Source organism: Durio zibethinus, chromosome 14 (assembly GCF_047325235.1).
Source record: "Durio zibethinus cultivar Kanyao isolate XHJ-2024 chromosome 14, ASM4732523v1, whole genome shotgun sequence".
Lineage (NCBI taxonomy): Eukaryota > Viridiplantae > Streptophyta > Magnoliopsida > Malvales > Malvaceae > Durio > Durio zibethinus.
The window spans coordinates 25267009-25288146 of record NC_143175.1 but is presented as its reverse complement, the minus strand read 5'-3'; the positions used below and the strand labels follow the sequence as shown (position 1 = coordinate 25288146).

Here is a 21138-nt window from a genome sequence, read left to right as displayed (position 1 = left end):
CCATAGTTTTAGTTTCTTTCAGGGCATTGTTGGTTTCACTCTATAGGCGTTTTCAGACAAAAGCCAAAAGGGAGGACAGGAAATTTCTGTTTTCTGTTATGGATGATGACCTTCGTTTTACCCGAAAGTGCTGTCCTTTTACACTATTGTCCGGTCTGGTCGTAAAATCTGATGTTCAAAACCAGCTAGCTGATAATAACCTAGCTGAATGCCCAAACTACCCTCCAATCAAAACCCATACTTCATTTACTATGTTACATTAGGACAAGCTCGTCAAACGACAGGAACAACCTTAAAAGTTCTGACACCGTAGAAAGCTAAGGCACATGAGAATCTGTTGAGCAGTCAGTGAAGGGAATGTCTTCGCTCTTCGCTTTCACATCTACGATCTATTTTTATTGATTATCTAATTTATATATCCCCGTAATTTAATTAATACAGGTTGTTCTATGCTAATATTTAGACCTTTTTTTTTTTGGAAACTAGTGAGAAGGGAATTTGAAAGAAAATAAAAAAGAAATGTTGCAAAAGGTATGAGTGGGATGAAGCTTTTAGGCTGGAAACCTATTTTTTATATATATATATATATATATATATATGTTCATCGGAAGTCTGATGATTCATCTCAAAGCCATCTAAAATATTTTGGGTTTAAAAGATCTGTTATTTGATTGTTCAACAGACACAGAATATTTCATGAGATCCTTGGAGGAGGCTTAGGCAAAGTATCTCACTTTTTCACCATTGGGTTTTTCTTTTGAATTCATTTTGATAAGCTTGATTGAATCCCAATAGCATTTCATTGGTTTAGTAGTTCTTTCACTGTGAAATGGATCTTCGATGATCCTTTCTTTACTTTTTGCTTTATAGCTTTCTGGTATAGGTGACTTTTCCTTTAGTGCAATGACATACCTTGATCTACTACCATTTTACCAGTTGATTTTGGAGTTTACTGCCATTTACCAGTTGGTTTTAGAGTTTATCCACACCATAAAGGTTGATGATTGCTTTTGCTTTGAACAGTTGCAGATTTGATGTTGTGGAGGCGAGGGAATTTGACTGTGGGGATCTTGTTTGTCACTCTGGCTGCTTGGGTGGTGTTTGAGAAATCTGGCTACACTCTGTTATCACTTCTCTCTACCGTTCTCCTCCTTCTCATTTTCATTCTATTTCTCCGGGCCAAATCTGCTGCAATTCTTAACCGGTAATTAATGCAGCTGTGCTACTCAAACTCAGATGTCATAAGAAGTTATTACTTTCTTACTAAATATGTGGTAAAAATTTTGAGATTTTAAGTAAAAAATGTTTGAACAAGTACATAATTATTAGCACTAGAATAAAATGAAGTTGTTCCATTCTTCGTATCGATATGAATTTCCATTTTTGCCAATTAGAAACTAGCAACTGAATTTACTTATTGTCTTAAAATAGACCTGCTCCACCTCTTCCAGTATTGTATCTATCAGAAGAAATGGTAAATGAAGTGGGAGCTTTCATCCGAGACCATGTAAATGATTTGCTCTCGGTTTCTCAAGACATTGCATTGGGTAAAGATGCAAGGTTGTTCTTCAAGGTTGTTGCATACTTGTTGCTGATTTCTGTTCTTGGTGGCTTGACTGATTTCCATACTTTGGGCTACACCAGTAAGTTTTAATTCCAAGTTGTTATTATTATTACTATCTTCATCATCATCATCGTTTACAAGTAAAGGGGAGGGGGATCGAGTTAAGGACCACCTTTCTCAGACTACTTTGTGTTTCAATAGGAGTTCTGTTTCCTTATAAGTATAAAAGAATTGCATGGTCCATGCGTAGTTTCTCTTAGTGGTTTTAATTATTTTGATATATGAATCTCAGATTCCAGTAATATATCTGTTTATCAACTTTCCGTCTGCCAGGCCTCGTTGTTGTTCTCACAGTTCCAGCGCTCTACATGAGATACGAAGGCTATCTTGATTAATATGTCATACATGGGTGCAGGAAAATGCAGCAGCTGTATGTGAAATTTGATTAAAAATTTGTGAACAAAATCCGGAAATGGATTTTGGAGAAGAAGAAGTTAAGCTAATTTCCTTTGTTTCATCGTCGGTTTTCTTTCTTCTGTAGAATTTGTTTTTCTTTCTGCTCGCAAGTGCCAACAGCAGGCACAAGTTTCTTGTTGAGCATGGGGGATGTGGAGAAATGCAATTTCTCTTTTATTTTTCCTCTCTGTATTATTGTTTCTGGCGTATGAGTTCATAGGTTTTGACCAGAGAGATGTCAAGGAAGCTACCACTCAAATGAAATCATCCTTAGTGAAGTGAATGGTTGAGGAACATTTATACAAGGAAATATAGTTTTTACTTTTACAAGACATGTTCGCAAAATGTAATTCCAATTCGAGATCAAATTTTTATGATCACCATATTTTTCAAGCCCCTGAACTTTCAAATCTTTATTTTAATGTTGAAACTACGAACCAAAATTTGTTCAAGTTTTCGTTAATGGCAATGTAATGTAGGCAAGTTCGCCTGTAATTTCTATCGACACTTGAATGTTATATAGAAAATATTCTGATCAATTGCTCAAAACTTGATGAATAATCTGATCCGAACCAAACAAAAGGCAGTGGAGAAAAGGAAATTTCTATTAACACTTGAATATTATATAGAAAATTTCCATTGAAGAACCTAGATGCAAATCATAAATTTGCAAACTCAATCATATAAAAGGGAGTAGAATGCTCTTTATGATATTAAGAAATCGACAGCCCATTACAAAGCTTAATCAAAGACCCAAAACGAGAAAAGATCACATGTTGACCAAAAAAATACAAGCAATTCCTAGTCCTGGCTACCTGCAAAGCCATTAAGGTTCTCTTGCTGCCACCCAAACCCTTTTCCGTCACGACCAATATCACCAGAGTGGAACTTGCCTCGTTTAAGTTGTGACATATGATGTGGAAGTGGAGCTGGTGCCAGAACTTCCGTGGGTGTGGTATCAATATATACCTTTGCCATCCCTAGGGTCTATGGCATTACTACCCTGCACAGCTTCCATCCCTTTCTTAGCAGTTGGTGGGGGAGGAATCATTGGTAAACCTCCAGGATTTCGCCTATAATCACCTTGATAATTCGCAAAACCATCCCCCACCAAGTGACCACCAGGCGAAGCTTCAAAGTGGACACCAGGTTGCCCCCCATTCCAAGACTGAGGAAAAGCTGCTGGGTAGTTTACAGCCCCAAGTGGACCTGATGGGAAACCCAACAATGACCCCTGTTCGGAACCAACATCGGGTGCTGAACTCGGCCGAGCCATCTCATAGGGAGCACCATAAAATGATTGAGCTCCATCAGTTGGAAATGGAGGAACGCCATATGGATTTAACATAGGATTTGAATTCATTGATGTAACAAAATTAGGTGGTTGCATGGAATGCATATGCGGGTATTCAGAAAACTGGTTCTCAGATAAGAGTCCCTGCTGGTTGTCCGAAAACTGACTAGATTCTGGTTGTGGGGTGCCCTGCCGGTCAAAGCCTTGTTGGAAATGGTTGAGAGGGCCAGACCTGTCAAAGCCTGGGGGATGGTTATTGTCCGGTTGGGGGCCTGATGGATAATTCTGCAATTGACCAAATCCCATTGGCATCATTGGCCTCAGAGGCATTTGTTCTCTGGGCTGCTGCCAACGAACTTTGTCTTCAATATCATGTAGCTGGGGGTTTGAACCAGGAGAATTTGCAGGCCTTGGAGGACCTCGAACAGTGGAATCTGAACCTGTAGGTTGTTTAGCACTCTGAACCTCTGATTCTTTACCATCTTCTTTGTCTGCGTTAGGCTGTAAAAGCTCAGCGTGGCTCTCATGGATATGAGACTCAAATTCAGTCTTCTTCAGAAACGACTTAAGACAGTGAGGAGCTGCACAGATGAAGATCCCCTCCATCATCTTAAGTGTCTGAATCTTCTGTATACGTTCATCACAACTGTAAAAACATAAGAAACAATAGTTTTGTCAATGCCCAGCTACTTGTGTTTAAACAGAACAAAGATTAATTCATAAACCAGTCAAAATCAGACATTCCACAAGAAAACAAACAGAAACCCAGAGATAAAAAAAAAGGAAAAAGAAAAAAAGGCATGAAATTTCCACATCTTAAAGATTTTGCTTAGTAAAAACTCAGTAAATTAATGATATTGGTTGTGATTACTCATGAACCATTCAAAAACTCACATAGATAAACTAACTACGAAAATCCTACGATTCTTCAAACACCACTTAGCATTAAAGAATTAAGAAGTGATCACTTACAGATAGCAAATTGAATCACTCCTTGCACAATCGAGACAGAAGGCATGCTCACAAGGACTCTGCAACAAAAAAAAAAAATTAAATACAGACTAAATTCCAATGCATAAAGGAACTCCTAACAATAATTTATTAAATTTTGTTATCTACTCTAACTCTTTTACAAATTAGTTAATTTTAATTCAAAGATAAATATAATTTTGAGAAAATCACAAAGAAAGAGTACCAAGCGGCCGTAGATCGCTATGGGAAAATCGCAGCGAACGCAGAAGTGGACTCGCTCGCCGAGCTGGCGGCGGGACCTACGACCGACGGTCTTCAAGAGCGAGGAGGAGGTAGCGGCGCCAACGCTCTTCGCAACGGGAAGGTCGGCGAGAATGAGGTGGTCGGGGCAAGTTACCGTCACCGTTTCCACTGGCAATGGCTTCAAGGAGCCGCCAGCGTCCGAGGATGGGCCCTTGCTTAGTCGGATTTGAAGCATCTTTGATTCGACTTGCATCTTCGGCTCTTCCACGAAATCAAAATCTAATCAAATCTCTTCGACTCTCAGATTGATCGAATTTGTTAAATAGCGGTTATGGTCCATCTGAAATTTGACACCTAAACCGGCTTGGATTGGGCCCATTTTATTTTTCTTGTATGGGCTCCTCAATTAAGGCCTGTCTTATTTTGGGCTTTTAACCCTCTATCTATTGGGCTATAAGTAATTGGAGTATGGCATTAAAAAAATCTGTGTGGGTGCAATGGAGGAAATATATGATGACAAATTTCTGATTTTAACAGTTTCAATATTTCAATGGGATGACAAATGATAACTGCAGTAATAAAAATGACCATAAAAATTATTTCAAAGTTTCTAAGTTGAGTGAAATTTCAAGAGATTCCCCTGGCATAATTTGTCTCAATTACCAAAATGAGACCAATGACATAAATATTTAAGGGAATAAGATAAATTTCTATTATTCTCTGTAAAACTTCAATGGTAGTCCCACTTGTAATTCTTGCTCTGTGGGATTGATGATCATCCCTTTTAAGCTCACGAGGATTCTAGATTTCTGACAAATTTCTTTGCCTGCCGAGGAATGAAGAAAGAAATATTTTAGATATGCAAGCCAGATATAAACAATTGAGAATGCATTTATAAACAGTCTAGGCAAAATAGCAGTCCTTGTTCCATAATCAGCTGGTTGTTGTCAAGAATAAAAAGATTGCTCATGAACAAGCTCTGTTAAAAAATTAGCAGTTTTAACGAAAAGAAAATTTAACTATACCCTATGGACCAACACAAGAAATTCTCAAATCTGACTGCCCAATAGGCGTCAACTGAACCTCCCGTCAAGGAGATGAAGTTGAGAAAATGAAAACCCCAGCTCTACAAATAGTGGGAAAAGTAAAGTTTGCAACTTTCACCTGTTCTAAGGTAAGAAACATGATCACATTCCAAGATCCTAGCCGTCCAAAATTCGGGATAAAACCCTTATAGAAGGCCAAAGGTCCCTGCAAATGATAATGAATGCTGTAAGTTAAATGCTTGTACACATTTAGACTGTCACCTGCAGCTAGTACCTCCTTAACTAGCAACAAATTTTTTAATTTACAAGCGTAGAAAGGATATGAATTTTTTTTTCTTTTTCCATGTTTTCTGTTGCATAAATAAATGTTGTAACTAGTGAATCAGAATGAGTTATAACTGCTATACAACGGAAGAAGAAGTGCTTAAGTATGTCGGGCATTGATGCTCAGAGGAATGGAACCATCTTGCAGTTAAATACGTAAATAATCAGTTTCCATGCATAATTATTTCTATCACTCGTTACAAAGCTGAGTCTAGGGTATAGTAATAACAGGATGCCTAGAAAAGGAGATATAAGATCAAAGAAAGCAAACATACATCATTTTTCAAAGTTTTGATGAAACAATCAAGTGTGCTCTTGTAAGCTGAATCTCCCATCATTCTCGACTTAACCTGCAGGGGAGGAAAAGAGTAAAACCCATCAAATTTGTTTGATACTACAGCGATTGGAAAACATAGGATAATATTGCATTCAACCAGCTTATAAAGCAAACAGGATGCAGATGCATCTAGCCGACCAGGTGAAATGAAAAACAGACCTTAATTCAACTATGTCCTAACCTAGACAGACATCACAATATAACTTCCAATGGAATAGCCTATAAATACATTTACATAGATAGTAAAACATATTAAAAACTCCTCATGATAGAGTCTGAGCAAATTTGACAGCAATAAACATACTTAATTGGCCAGACAATGTGGATGAAGTCCCGTAATCACAAACATGCTACATGATCTCATTTTCATACAATAACATACTAGTTTCATTAATACTAGCAGACAAAAAAAGATATACTACCAACAAATTAGAGAAAAGAGGCAAAATGTGAACTTTGATGCAATACCACATCTACTGGAGAACCAATACAGACAGCAAAAAATCCTGCCCCAAGACCAGCAAAGAGATGAGTCACAACATTATCAGTGAATCCAGGGATTTTCAAAATTGTCTGCATTGAAAGATAGACATTAGAAAAAACAAAAAGGAGCACTTTTGAAACAGGAAGTTCAACAAGATAATAACTATGTGCATTTATTATTACTTTACCTGCTTTACTTGATCGTAGCTTGCAAGTTCAGCAGCATTGATAATAGCATTCCGTGCTATATTGGGTCCAAGCCCAGTCCAAAGAGCAGCAACTCCTTCCTAGAGTTGGAAAATCAAGATGCAAACAGAAGAGTCAAAAGCTAGTAACAAGCTCGAAACTTGGTATCTCTTTATTCCCCAATAGACATCTAACCTGTCTAGCAATGGTGGAATAAGCATTAAGTGCCCCAGAATAGCGCCTAGGTACTCCAGGTGGTAATCTCCCTTCAGCCTGAAGTCTAACTTTCACAAGATCAGTTGGATTTGCCACTGTAATTCCTAGAGCACCTGTGCAAATAAACAACTAAAGTAGAGCAACCATCTTGGATAAATTTGCCAGAAACAAAAAGAAATCCCAGCCATATCCTCCATATTCTTTACCAGTTGTAAGGGCAGCAAGTATTTTCTTGGTCAAAGGAACATCTCCAACATGGTCTTTTCCCACATAAAAATTCTTAACCTGCCATAATTAAAAGTTTATTTGAGATCATATCAACAAGAAGACAAAAACACGAGAAATACACAATACGTTTATGTGAAGATTCGACACCCACAGGCTCATACATCCCAATTCTCAAACCACCAAAAAGACACTGACGATGTAATCCGGGTATAACACCTTTCCAGAGCGCCGCTAAACCTTCTTCCCTAGCAATAGTACCAACTGTACCTAACAAACCCCTGTATTTTGGTAGCGCCGCCGCATCTCCACCAACAGCTTTCTTCTGAAGCTGGAGCCTAACTTTAGCAGTGTCCAAAGGAATTGTACATATCTACATTAAATTCAAGTGCACACCAATAATATAATTGAACTTCATATTAAAGCAAAAATATTTTTTTCCAACAATTTGAATCACAAGAAGCTTTCTCAATCCCCTATCTATAAATTGATTTAGCACTGGCCAACTTCATACCCTTTTTGTAGTTCATAGAAGTCAAACATCATTCATATCACATATAAAAAAATTTCAAATTTAGGGGTCAAAATTGTTGCGAAGTTAACCAAATTCTTGGAAATATTGAAAGAAAACCAACAACTTTATTAATCCAACGTTTGTTTCACCAAAAATGTGAACTTTACTTGATCCTGTCAAATATCTGCACTCACACACACACAAATAAAAAACCGTTTCTTGCATGCAAATTTACAATCAAATCATCAATCAAGCTACTATTTTTTGTACATTTCAAGTCAACCACAAACAGAACGACCAAAGAACAAGATACCAAAAGCGAAGTAAAACAAGAAAAACAAATGAGTGGGTAGTGATTTTCTAATACCTCAGCGAAGCAAGCAGCGAAGGCGCTGCTGGCGAAGGTTCCGGCGAAGGAGATATCGGATTTACCCTTTTGATCAGCCACCATTTTCAAAACCTCTCTCAGCAGAAGAAATGTAAAGGATAGTAACAAAGGAATTGAAAATCAACTAAGATTTTACTTTATAAAAAGGAGGGGAGAGCAAAGAGAGTGATGGAAGTGATGAGGAAAGGAAATTAGGAATCTCGGGAAAAGTAATGAGGAGGCTTGCGCAATTTGGTCCGCTGCCTTTCTTCCTCGCTTCGTCATCTCGGCCTCGCTCGCTTTTATTTTGTTTCCGGCTGGGCTCTTCAACTTGGGCAAATTTCCTCTACACTCTACATTTAAGAGTTTTGATTTTTGTACCAATTATATTAAGACACGTAACCTTATCGTCAAAAGGGTAGTGGTTGGCCGGCTCAGCTCCTGGAAAAAATTGGTAAGCCGTCTTTATTTCACAGCCCGCCACAAAACAAGTCTTTGAAAATGGAATAATTACATGAAAAAAAGTAAAAAAATTCTACCGACCCACGGCGAATTCGACCATAAAACGACGTCACCTTGATAGTGGATGTCGTGCTTGCCATTGGGCCTATTCGGATGGAATTACCAAGTAAGCTTTTGGTGGGAATAAGTCAAGATGTATGCTCTGTGATTGGCAGCCATAAAAGACTCGTTAAAAGCCTGAAGAATATGGTTTTCCACATGGTCACCACTTGGCAATGGTTAGCCCATCAGGCTGGTGATTCGAGGTTCCAACTTCATGGTTGAAGACTGGAACTAATGTCCTTTTATGCATGTAAAAGAAGAAAACCACAGCCAATGACAAGGCTCTCAGGTAATTTACTAGTGATTTCTTTCTCAGCATACATCTTTTGGCCTGAAGAAAATCATCTAAGACATTCAACAGTTCAATTTCTCTATTGTTTTAATAAAAAATAAGTTGATAGCAGTTATGATTCTTAAACTTTGAGTTAAACTTTATTTTGATTTTTAGTTGAATCTCCAATTATTCGAAGTTATTATATTTTAATCTTTCTGTATATAAAATCATCCAAATTGATGTACTAATTGTAACCAGACGTCTTCAAATGAAATCCGGTGAAGAAACATTTCAATGATTTATACATGTGGATGAAAAAGAGTCAGTTGAACTTATACAACATTTTGTTCTAACAGTTTTGTTTGACATGATCAAGATACACCTCTGACGTAATGATGATAAAATTGAAGCCCAAAAAAGGTTCAAACAAAGCAAAAAAGACTTATTGAGCTAGCTTCAACCATACCAAGCAAAGAAAAATCAATAGCAATTTGTGACTCGATATTTCATAATATGGTTGCTTGATTCCAGAAAATTGGAACCATAGCTAGAAGCAGCTAATTCTTCTCTTGCGAGTTTCTAAAAAACAAATGATGGCAGAATTTGAGGCATAAGCAACAGGCACCTGCTTAAACAATAGCAGAACAGCTTCTGATGATGTTCTAACTTGTGAATTAGAATTAATAAGATGTTATTTGTTTTCCTTTTTGGATTCATTGTAGAGAACAACTCCAAGACCTGTTAGTGAGTAGCCCAGCATCCCAATGAATGAAACAGGATTCCTGAATATCAAAATTGAAACCACCACAGCAACAGCACCTTTTGCATTTCCCAGAACCTGAAAGATTTTAAAGACCATCATTAACATATTCATTAAAACTTACCCTGACATGCAAAAGCAAGAAATTTTTAAATGAAATCTGATTCCATCCCTATTCCCTAACTTATTGAATACCTGGAGAGTCAAGGCACTTGTGTGTTTAGTGACCCAGAAGTTGGTCAAATTCACAAAATAAGCAAGAGAAGAATTGAAAAGCAGGTAGTGCACAATTTTGATATCTTTTCTTGCAAGGGCTACAGTCATGGCAACCACGTTTTTCTCCATCAACAAAGTAGCAGGAAGCAAGATCGCTACTGCTATTGGCGCCATGTACATCAACAAATTCATGGAGTTGAGCTTTTCCCTGGAAGAATAAATTGGACTCATTTTAATCTTATACTTTATGTGAAAGAAAGTATTATAGCCATCAAACTTTGGCCCCAATTCTTTTTTCCTTGTTACGTAACTTTAGGAAAGCGAAATTCATAATCTTTTGATTTCTTTAAACTTTCGAAGATTTCGCAGTTGAATTGAGAGAAGAATTAAAGCTCACTCTTCCGATGACAGCAAAATTGCCTGAAGCACTGATTTAAACGCCCTTGAAGCAGTAGCTGAAACACACATTAGAAATCCGAAAAGGTGGAAACTTGGTTCAGCCTACAACAGACAAACACATATACGTGAAAATGTATTGACAACTTATAATAATTCTCTAGTCAAACAGAAAAGATCTGACAAAAGAGCTGTCCATTTAACTCAGATCAAAGAACCAGATTTAGTTAACAGGTTCACCAAAGCATAAAAAGATTAAAAAAAACGAATTATCTTAAATCAAAATCAACATAAACAATACTGGTAAAGTTGGGAAATTGTTACCCCACTGGCAATGATCACTCCTGCAACCACAGGTATCAAGGTCACGTATGTAACCCAACTCTCCGTCTTCTTGGTCATTACATACGCGAAAACTGCTGTAAAAAATGGCGTCGTGGCACCAATGGCCTGGTTAAAAGACACCGGAAGATACCGTAATGACACGTTTCCAAGAACCACAGAAAAGCAGAAAACCAGGCTCAACCCTGTGATCTTCAGAAACTGTTTCTTGGAACCAATGCTTTGCATGGGAACCACCTTGAGCCATGCTATGGCTAAGTAGCTTAGCAAAGAGCAGGCAAGCATATGGCACATGGTCAGGAAAATTGGGTACTTGAAACCATAGTTGCTAAGCAAGTACTTGTTTAGAAGAAGAACGCCAATGTTTGAACTGTACCATGAGATCACGATCCAGACCGTGTTCCATGGAATCACAGTCTTCATGGCTATGGCTAAGGGGTTTTCTTTTCTTTTCTCTTTTCTCTTCAAAATTTCATAAAAAGCAGGAGGATGGGAAGCTATATAGGGGCGATCATGCTCTAGAGCCAGAAGAAAAGGCGTAACCGTATGAATCAAGAAGAAATGCAAGGTTTAAGGAAATAGGGTACATTTCACGGGACCTACCCCTATTTCAGGTACTGGGAACCTGAATTAGCCAATTTAATGATTATCAAACGTTTGATTTTGGGGTTGCTGTCGAATAATTATAAATCTAAAACCTGCTTTTTAATCTGTTATAAGCGTGATATAATTTTGCCCACGTACGTGTCAACAATGTTCGGGTATTTTTCAATTTTTAAGACGCGTTGGCAGCATTGTGCACCAGTTCCACGACGTCTCAGTGAAATAAAGAAGCAGATAGAAAATCTTATATCAAGGCAAACAAAAGCTGACAATTGCATTTCCTCGTCATAGTGTTATATCAGCCCCCTGCCTATGAACCTGACTTCGGTTTAATTTCTGCACTACCAACTGCCAGTCAAGCTCAGTCGGTAGAGCTCAAGCCTCTTAACCTTGTGGTTTTAGGTTCAAGCCCTACAATGGACGTCAGTTACTTTTTTGCCCTTGATTAGTTTTTTACAGAGAAAACAAAAGCAAATCCGCGAAAGGCCGAAGTGAAGACATTCTTTTAATTGATTAATAAATAGCTACAATAACAAGATCCTAATAGCAATAGGGTAAATTTTTCATGCTTCAAAAATTGGATTGCCGCACATGTTCTTAAGATTCAAATACTAATAGTTGATCCAATAACAAATATTCCACTTTTGGAACTAACTATAATCATTATCATAAGAAATATTGAAGAAACACCAAATATGAAAGCAAGCTAGGAACCATAGCTCTCAAACAGAAAACAGCAAAATTTAACTCTAAATTGAGATTCAGTCTCGACTCACTCAACCTATCCACTTGCAATGCCTATCAAGCATCTACACCGTCCCACTGCAATACAAAAGAAGAACAAAATGATTGATCAATAAAATGAATGAGCTAATAAAATAGGACTATATGATTTCCATCCTGCTAAGGCCAGACATACAAATCCATTTAACCAAAAGCTAATGAAATAATTAGATGAAAAGATCAATAGGAATTATAAATTTAACTATATTTTAGCACAAGTTTCCATAATTAATCCAAAGTCTCGCTATCACAACTTTAGTAACGGAAAGTCCAGTATAAATTTCCAAGTTGATTTCATCATCTAGAGACAGGAAGCTATCCTCAACAGTTTAACAATCCAGAAATGGGCATCACTTGAATACAATGCTAACATAGTGGAATGAGTTGTCAACTGCACATAAAATGGAAAATGAGAATCGTTTCATATTACCTCAAATGTTGCTGGGATACATGAAAACTCTCACTTTATCACCCTATTCAACCAATAAAAAGAGACCAGCGTCAGCAAAACCAGAACCAAACAAAACTAATAAAAAAAAGCTAATTAGTAATTAGTTGATTACAACTTGTTTAATTACCATAGATTTGGGAGGGAGGTTAGACTTGAACTTAGCACGAACAATGCCACTGTTTCCATGAGGCCTTGCTACTTTACCCCAAATGCAACGATAATGAGACCCATTCTTCTTCACTTTCGCCTTGTAAATATATGCCATCCGCTTCCCACAGTACCATCCTACTTCCTCCTTCGTGTTCACTCCTTCGATCTGAATCAGGGATGTTTTCGGATACTGGTTCGACTTCGACCTTTTACAAAACCAAACCAAACGAAAAACCCATTCTTGAGCACCAATCCAAACACTTCCTTAACCAGCTCAAGAAATCAAAAGAAAAAAATTTGCTACCTCTTGTAGCCCAGAATGGTTCCACGAACGTAGAGCCTATTAAACAGAAAAAAATTAAAGACCAAATGAGAAAGAGGAGCGACGAAACTAAGAACAAAAAGGGATTTGGGTTTGAGAGAGTGAAACCTGACGCGCTCTCCTTGGCGACCTTTCACCATTTTCGACTCGAAGAAGTCTCTGCTGCCGCTTTGCCTACGAAAGAACAAAACGCTAGCGAAAAGATGAGAAACAGGATAAAAGGTGAAATTTACAGAGGACAGGAAATGTTATGGTGTGAGTGGGCGTATGCTTTCTGGTGGTCACGCGAGATACACTTGGATTTCATGTGGGCTTTTAAGTACACATTTTATTGGGCCACACCTGACCCAGAAATCAACAGACAATTTCTTGGTTTTCGTTCTTCTGATTATAGCGCGTGGCCCAAATGGATTGTTCTCAGAAAAAAAATTATAATTAGTGTATAAGATGATAAATAGATAAGGTAATAATTATTTTATATTATATATAATTAAATTTTTAAAAAAAATTAATTATCTTTTTATTATTAAATGATTCAATCGTTCTAAAATTTTAAATAATTAATTTTAATTTATAAAATTAAATTTATAAATTTTATTATATCTTTAAAAATTATATAAATAAATTAATTCATATAAATTTTAAAAAATTATAATTTTAATCCGTAAATAAATTATCTCATTTTATTCTTTATATACATCAAATATAATACAAAATAATATTGTTTTATTTTTAATCTATTATGTTACAACCTAATCTACCAAAAACCTCCTAATTCTATTATATATGACAAAATCTTCATTTGGTTACTACTAAATATATTTTTTTTTATTTGATGATCTTCCACTTCCTTCCTTGCTAAGGAAAGTTGTCCCATTTATCTTCACTTGTTCCACTTATCGACACCAACACCACTGTAGCACTCAATTGCCAAGGAAAAACCATGGAACAGCCTCTTCTTTCAGGTACCCAGTTTCTGGTTTCTTGTTTCTCACTTTTATTTTATATTTTTAGATATTTCCAATCCTGATCATGATCGACTGATCCTGCATTAATCTTGGGTTTTTAAGAGAAAAGAAGTGAAGTTGAAGAGAGTGAGAGGTTGAGCTCGTATCAGTACGTGGGGAGAACGGGGTCGGTGATCCCAACGGCTTCCTTGGCGGGAACGGAAGTTAGCATCGAAGAGATTCGGTCAGCGACTTCTTTTTCTGGTCATTACCCGCCTTCCATTCATGCTCCTTTGGTCAGCTCCCCCGAGCCCCATCCTATCGGTATCTTCAATACAAGCCGCTCTTTTTACTTAATGGGTATTGAGTATTTCAGGCTCTTTTGTTGAAAGGTTTAAACTTTTTGGTTTATGAAATTAAGAATTTTAGTTGCTTTAAATTGTCAATTTCGTTTTTTGGAGGATGCAAGCAATTTTAATTCCAGAATTAACTATCGGAAACTGAGTTGTCTATGAAGATTATGAGTTGTGAACTCTTACAGTTGACTTGTTTTATTGCATGTCCCAGAGCAAGCTATTCTTCATCAAGGTCCTAGCACAACAGATTATGGCACATACTCCAATGATTTTCAGAGGTAAGGCTGGAAAAAATCGGAACTCCCTTGTATTAATGTGATAGTTTATATGAGAGATAGGTCAGGTGAGTATCCTTGATAGCTTCATATGGAGATTGGAATGTTTGGGTAATGTTGCAATATTTTTTTGAATTAGGATACGAAGCAGCAGCATTTCATGCCTGTAATATGAAGCTTTTCTTAATCTCAACTATGTTTAAACAAATTAGAATTTACTTTGTTGTCAAGGAGATTAAACGTCCTAGAGAAATGAAAATGCTATAATTCTTGTTGGAACTGATTGACATTTGCTTTGAGGGAAAATTAATTGTGAATTCTTGTTGGAACTGATTAAATGAGTGATTTACATATAGGCAATTATTGGATGAGGTAGAGATACGAGAGTTGCTCATTGATCATATTGGTCATAGATGCTGTTGGGGGAGTCATCCTGCTCGGACATGGAAGATTCATGCTGTTGAGGATTGCAATGTTTATGTGGGAACTCTAGAAACTTTCTTAGAAGAGAGAGAAGTAGTGCGAGAAACAGAACCTTACCTTGGTGGCAACATTGATGGAAAAGATAACAGTCCTGAACCTGGCCTTTGGGAATTGGATCTAAGATCACAATTCCCTGTTCTCTTTGTACATTATAAAGAAACAAGAGTCAAGATTCCTCATAGTGAGACCATTGAGAAATGTTCAGGTAATGCTAATGAAATAATGGTGCCTATGGCATTAATGTTGGAGGATTTTTACATCTTAAATTTGTCAAAACACAAATTTATTTGCCACTCTAGTGCTCTCAATAGCTATTTTCTTTCCGTTTAGTTTCTTTTTATATCTCTTTCCTGTTATATTAATGCTTCGTGCTTTATTAGTTATACATGCCATACATGGTTCCCTCCTTCCTGGTTAGTAGTGCTTAGCTTTAACTTGATGTGTAAGAAAAAAATCTGCAGGTTGTGCAGGACAAGGAGATATTGCATGTCCTACATGCAATGCAGACCAAGAACCTGGATTTTATAAGCAAAATCAGATGTCCCAGTGCCCTGCTTGCTATGGAAGGGGATTAATTGCCCACAAAGACGGATCAGACACTATGTGAGCAGTTTCTTCGTTATTTAATTCTAGAAAACCTAAACTAGCATCCAAGATAGTTGGTTACTGGTTCCAAAATATGAATAATATCGTTGAGCTTATACTTTACAGCTATGCTTGATTTCAAGAAACTATCTATGCGCGTAGTTATCATGCCTAAGCTGCTATCTGGGTTTCTAGTTTGAAACTTTTGGCTAATGAACCCCATATTGAACAATGTAGCCATTAATTTGGTAGTTGGTTTCTTACTAATCTCTCAATTTTTTTTCTTCCTAACATATAGTGTTGAGGTATGAGTTTTTACATGATTCACTTTTTCCACTGACAATTATATCTTCTGCAGATGCACAAAATGTGATGGGAAAGGAAAGATTCCTTGCGCTACTTGTGGATCTCATGGCTTACTAAAGTGTGAGACATGTAATGGAAACGGTTCTCTGTTGACTCGTAAAATTGCCATTATTAAATGGTAAGCATGCCAATCTATGTTGCTAATATAGTTATGTGCTTGCACTACCTCAAAGATTCTTTTCTTCAAAATATTCTTCGTTGTCAACTGACTTAGATGATCCAGTACAACATGATATTTGGATGTCTTCTCCGTTATATATATATATATATATATATATTACTCAATGTCGGTGCTTCTTGTCCTCATTTGGATGCAGAAACTCTATGTCTATGACACTTTACTTTTGAAGATAACTTCTAATGCTGAAATTCATTCGGGAGGGATATTTTCCACATTATGGTCTGTGAAATCAGGATATACGTATATGCTGCATCTGGCTATTATAGTGGATAATCCACATTTGCATTTTATCTGTACAACCTTGGCATAGTTATGTCATTTTTATATAATCTCCCATTTTAAATCATCACAGCTCAGTTTTGTTACCAATGGCAATTTCAGACCACAAAAATTCTCTAGAATAATTTGTAAGGAGGACTCCACCAGAATTTCCATTTTTTATTTTAGAATACCTTAGCTTAGAGGCATATCTCACCTGCTAGTTTGCAAATATTGATACTAGGCACATATAGAACTTGCATGTTTACATTCATGTGTGCTTCCAGCCTCTTTAATTATTTGAATGATCCTTTTTGTTGGTAGGAAAACACTTTCAACTCGAAAAGTAAGTGCAACAAGTGGAGCAGCATCAGTTCCAGACGAGATTTTCCATAGGGCCAAAGGGGTTCAGTTGTGCAACACCCAGGCATATCAGTGCACTCCAGCCTTTTTTGCCGACTCTTTCTTCCTCAACAAGTTCTCTTCTGACATTATTGCAGACAGGGCTTCTGTACCTCCTACTGCCAGGGTCATTTGCGAGAGACACGCAATCTCTGTGGTGCCAGTGACACGTGTCACCATGACTCGTCATCGTCAATCTTTCAGTTTCTACATTGTTGGATTCAGCCGGGATGTGTACTTGAAGGACTACTATCCCGCTCGGTTTTGCTGGGGCTTATGTCCTTGCCTGGAATGGTTGAAGGTGTAATGAGGCAGATTTTGAAGTTAAAAGAGATTGTTTCTCAGTTATTTATGCTACTCGTATTTGTAGGTTTTTCATGTGGCTGATAATAAATTGGTTGAATTCCTGTGTTCAATAGATTACAGTGTGTAATTTCCATGTGATAAACATAATTATTCTTGCATTACAACAGTTTGTGCTTTTCTTTTCTATGTAACCGTTCTTTAACTACTTTTCTTCTGTACCATTCCAGCCTTTTCTTATTTTTGAATGTCTAATGTCTTGAATCTTGGTGACTGATTGAAGTTCACATTTTCCTGTAGCCTTTTACTTAGAGATAAGAGTTAAAGGAAAAGCTCAAAGTCCATAGGTAATGTCTGTGAGGGAACAATTTTTTGTTTCATTTTGAAGCCCCATAACATCAAGAATCAGGATGGTTTCAGTAGAAATCATCTAAAATGCAATTTGAAATCTCATCCAAGTATCTTTAAGGTGTAAGGGGGATGATCAATGCTTTTGCACAGTGTCAAAAGATTTTAAAGCGCAAATCCAACTTAAATATACCAAAACTTGAGTTTAAATCGTAGCTCAAATTGTTCATTCATTTTCCTTAAAAGACAAATTCTCCTAGATTTAAAATTCAATTTTTGACACTTGTAATTTGATCCTTTTTATTACTGTTATTATTATTATTATTATCACACAACAGAATGTCATCACACGTTAAGGTTTGGTAGTCCGGCGGTGGGAATGGAATGAAATCTGATAATCATGGCCCTTTAGCCGGTGGACACGCACTGAACAAATTAATTTTCTATTGTATATACCTAATGGTTTTCTGTACTTTTCCATGTCCACCATCCCACCTTGATTTAGAAGGCTAGCTGGAAAACTTTGGCATGGTCTTTCGTTTCCGTTTCCATCTGATTTTCGGGCAATTTACTCACTTAGTTGAAATGCGTGTGGACCCTTAAATTTTAGTTATTGTATCACTTGATTTAGGATCGGTTCCAATATTGATCCAGAAGCGTTTCCTTTTTTCTTAATTTTCTCTTTGACTTTGGCAACTCGTTCAAAACTTAAAAAGTGTTCTCCGTATCTACTTAACGTGCACTTTGGCTTTGGACCTATAGATTGAACATTTCCTTTTATTATTTCAGGTCGTTGTTGAAAGCCACAAAAACAATTGGTTTGAAAACATCCTGATAAAAAAAACTTTTGGAGTTTTTACTTGACTCATTGACTTTTAAGAACAGAGAAGAAGCATTCAACTCACTCATTTTTTACAACATCTTCACTCTGTTTTCTGCCAACCAGAACTTGAGGCAAACCCATGAAAACTCAATCTACTATTGTTACTTACGTATGGCTTTTTGACTATTTTCTTTTATTTGGAAAATAAAATTCTTTGACGATTTCTTATTATATTCTTGCTTAAGGAAATGGTGCATCTTTTTCCACATGAAAAATAATATATTATCAACATCATGGGGCAAAATATTTTAATATTTCCCATAAAAATATTAAAATATTCCTAAATAAAGAAAGGGATTTTGCATATAAATCATTTAAAAAATTTTAAATTAATTAAGAATTAATTCAAATTACATCTGAAGAGAAAAAAAATTCAGGCATATGATATATTTTTCATATGAATTAAGTAAAAAAAAAAAAAAAAATCGAAATGACAGATGCGAGACAACGTGCACGCTTTCCACTCCGCCTGCGGATTCTTGCCGCGTTGAAACTTTTTTGGTCTCTCGCGTGCTTGATTGCCACCCCATTGTTGGCCTAAGATCACACACATCGCAACCTATCACACTATTTTGCCCCAACAACGTTTGGTACCTTCAAAATCACATATTTTAAAATCAAAGTCGTCGGATTGCATCATGATTAGTATAACGAAAGAAAGCCATCATCGCTGGCAATGGTTCATGATTTATCCTAACTCTAAATGCATCTAATCATAACTTTTACTGAAAAAATCCAACGGTTGGAAAAAAAAAATAATCACAGGCAATCGGTGCGCCGACGACAGATAGTACTGTGAGAGACGTAAAGGGTGGAAGAAGTCGCCACGTGTCTTTTCCAGTTTCAAAAAAACGGATTCGTAGAAGAAAATGCTGTGTAAAACCAAAAAAAGGAGTCAATGACCACAAGTGATGGGATTTTAGATTTTCTGGAAAATATATAAAATTTAGAAAAAATCAGAAGGAGACTCTCGAGGAACGTTCCAATTTCATTTTGTTGAAAATTTTAACCTTGGGTTCCCAAATTGTCCTTTGAACTTAGTGTATTTTCAAGCTTAATTCTGTTAGGGGAATTTATTTTTAGGAAAAAATTTTAATTTTTTTTTTTTGGGTGAAATTTTTGGATGATCTTTAGTTTGGGTGATCTCTAGTTGAGGAGCAATACGAATCTCTTTTTTATCATTATATTTTTAATATTATGAAAAAAGGTATAACATGAAATTTTATTTTATTAAAAATTATTTTAAAAAATAAAATAAACTTTTAATGATATAAGTTATTGTCGTACTTCAACGATTTGTTTAATTATTAAAGCATATATTTTATATTAAAATATTGAATTCAAAATTTTCTTTCCAAAACAAAAAAAAATTGACATTGGCAATATCAAATGTTAATATATAATATGTAATTATTTTCATAATCATGCATGTAAATAGGGTTTTTTTTTTTTTTTTTTAAATTAGGAGATAGTTACACCCCCATTCATAACGAATTTCTTATATTGTCATGAGTGTTTTGAGTTTTATTTATTTATTTACTTAAGAATAGAAGTTATCATTTTTTATATTAAATGGATGCAGAATATCTAAATATAAAAGAATATATTATAGATATTAAAATTTAAATAAAATAATTAAAAATATTTTAAGTACAAAATAAAAAACAATTTAACTTTTTAATATTTTATTCTAATCAATTAAATTTTAATTTTTTTTATTTCAATTAATTAAAATTTTAAACATTTATTTTCACATAATTAAATTTTTAAATATTTATTTTCACTCAAATTAAATTATTGACTATACATAAATTAATGTTAATTGTTAATCAATTTTCATCTAATAAGAATTCAATTGATGAAAATAAAAATTTGATAACTTAATTAATTAAAATAAAATAATAAAAACTTAGATGATTATTATATTTTTTTAAAATTTTTCATCCTTTAATATAACTTTTAAATTTTAAAATTATTAATATTATTTTTTTAAAATAATTTGAATCAATTATTTTAAACTTCAAATTCAAACCTACTACTTTTGAATTGTTACTGACTTTTCAGTGCAAAAAGTTCCTCTTCCCGAAAAAAACCCCTTTCCATGATTTCTCCTTATTAAACAGTTTGTTATTTTCATTTCTTTTATTGAATTAAGAACTAATGCTTAAATTGCCGCATTTAGACCAAATCTATAAGAAATAGACGTCTAAACCACTTGATTTATCCATTAAAATCTAACAGAATTTAAACATTAGCTTTGCCTGCCAAAATGGTAAATCATCACAAAACATGAAAAGAACCACATGAATGAAAATTTATCTCATTAAAAAAAAAAAAACTACTTACCATAATGAGTGTAAAAAAAAATTTGTCTTTATTATCGTAAATGTTGAAGATTTATTTGGATAAGAACATTCACCAAACATATATAGCATCAAAACAATTTATTACATAATAACAAAAGTTATAAACAACAAGATCGATCGTATGGGGAATTAACAAGAAAAAGTTGTCCAATTGATGTGGGAAACCGATGGCTTGATTTGTCAGTTTAAGCTAAAAGACAGACGGAGTCACCATCCAATCCCCTGTCTCTGTCTCTATCTGTCTGGCTTTTCACATGGAGATGTTTATAGTTGCTTGTTAATGCGAGATTGCTTCTT

The 21138-nt window shown here is 35.5% G+C and overlaps 3 protein-coding genes and 2 pseudogenes across 6 annotated transcripts; 2 read left to right on the top strand and 3 right to left on the bottom strand.

Annotated features, from left to right (window-relative positions):
- The first annotated feature begins 613 nt into the window (after window positions 1–613).
- LOC111294526 (reticulon-like protein B12) lies at window positions 614–2350 on the top strand. Of its 2 annotated transcripts, XM_089744147.1 has the most exons (4): window positions 614–725; window positions 1024–1204; window positions 1432–1643; window positions 1898–2350. In XM_089744147.1, exons 2-4 carry the CDS (start codon window positions 1035–1037, stop codon window positions 1957–1959), a joined length of 444 nt encoding a protein of 147 aa, XP_089600273.1. In that variant the 5' UTR covers window positions 614–725; window positions 1024–1034; the 3' UTR covers window positions 1960–2350. The 2 variants fall into 2 exon arrangements, with proteins under 2 accessions (XP_089600273.1, XP_089600272.1); XM_089744146.1 differs by lacking the exon at window positions 614–725 and having other exon boundaries at window positions 897–1204; window positions 1857–2069.
- A 257-nt stretch (window positions 2351–2607) lies between these two features.
- LOC111294522 (E3 ubiquitin-protein ligase HAKAI homolog) lies at window positions 2608–4920 on the bottom strand (annotated as a pseudogene). Its single transcript, XR_016327873.1, has 3 exons — window positions 4510–4920; window positions 4287–4345; window positions 2608–3960 (listed from the first exon to the last, which is right to left on the bottom strand). The product of XR_016327873.1 is annotated as an E3 ubiquitin-protein ligase HAKAI homolog (transcript).
- Window positions 4921–5099: 179 nt separating this feature from the next.
- LOC111294524 (mitochondrial uncoupling protein 1-like) lies at window positions 5100–8502 on the bottom strand. Its single transcript, XM_022887879.2, has 9 exons — window positions 8228–8502; window positions 7501–7719; window positions 7328–7406; window positions 7101–7234; window positions 6908–7006; window positions 6705–6809; window positions 6175–6249; window positions 5694–5780; window positions 5100–5355 (listed from the first exon to the last, which is right to left on the bottom strand). Exons 1-9 carry the CDS (start codon window positions 8309–8311, stop codon window positions 5320–5322), a joined length of 918 nt encoding a protein of 305 aa, XP_022743614.2. The 5' UTR covers window positions 8312–8502; the 3' UTR covers window positions 5100–5319.
- Window positions 8503–9546: 1044 nt separating this feature from the next.
- On the bottom strand, window positions 9547–13353 carry LOC111294527 (putative sugar phosphate/phosphate translocator At3g11320). Its single transcript, XM_089743010.1, has 13 exons — window positions 13197–13353; window positions 13071–13106; window positions 12744–12972; window positions 12598–12638; window positions 12382–12480; window positions 12302–12320; window positions 12196–12204; window positions 11995–12088; window positions 11582–11647; window positions 10762–11348; window positions 10439–10542; window positions 10021–10249; window positions 9547–9903 (listed from the first exon to the last, which is right to left on the bottom strand). Exons 1-13 carry the CDS (start codon window positions 13226–13228, stop codon window positions 9757–9759), a joined length of 1692 nt encoding a protein of 563 aa, XP_089599136.1. The 5' UTR covers window positions 13229–13353; the 3' UTR covers window positions 9547–9756.
- Window positions 13354–13896: 543 nt separating this feature from the next.
- LOC111295373 (uncharacterized) lies at window positions 13897–17452 on the top strand (annotated as a pseudogene). The gene is made up of 7 exons (XR_016327874.1): window positions 13897–14053; window positions 14159–14359; window positions 14603–14669; window positions 15023–15354; window positions 15611–15752; window positions 16093–16218; window positions 16864–17452. The product of XR_016327874.1 is annotated as an uncharacterized LOC111295373 (transcript).
- The last annotated feature ends 3686 nt before the right edge of the window (window positions 17453–21138 follow it).

Excerpts from the sequence above, each read along its gene's own strand:
- LOC111294526 (XM_089744146.1), top strand. The coding sequence starts at position 1,035 with ATGTTGTGGAGGCGAGGGAATTTGACTGTGGGGATCTTGTTTGTCACT. Across the intron at positions 1,205-1,431 it reads TCTGCTGCAATTCTTAACCG|ACCTGCTCCACCTCTTCCAG; the intron begins GTAATTAATGCA and ends GTCTTAAAATAG. Across the intron at positions 1,644-1,856 it reads CCATACTTTGGGCTACACCA|ATTCCAGTAATATATCTGTT; the intron begins GTAAGTTTTAAT and ends TATGAATCTCAG.
- LOC111294524 (XM_022887879.2), bottom strand. The coding sequence starts at position 8,311 with ATGGTGGCTGATCAAAAGGGTAAATCCGATATCTCCTTCGCCGGAACC. Across the intron at positions 7,407-7,500 it reads GAATTGGGATGTATGAGCCT|GTTAAGAATTTTTATGTGGG; the intron begins GTGGGTGTCGAA and ends TAATTATGGCAG. Across the intron at positions 7,007-7,100 it reads ATTCCACCATTGCTAGACAG|GAAGGAGTTGCTGCTCTTTG; the intron begins GTTAGATGTCTA and ends TTCCAACTCTAG.
- LOC111294527 (XM_089743010.1), bottom strand. The coding sequence starts at position 13,228 with ATGGTGAAAGGTCGCCAAGGAGAGCGCGTCAG. Across the intron at positions 12,973-13,070 it reads ACCATTCTGGGCTACAAGAG|GTCGAAGTCGAACCAGTATC; the intron begins GTAGCAAATTTT and ends GTTTTGTAAAAG. Across the intron at positions 11,648-11,994 it reads TGTTATTGGATCAACTATTA|CTTTTGTTTGCCTTGATATA; the intron begins GTATTTGAATCT and ends TGCAATTGTCAG.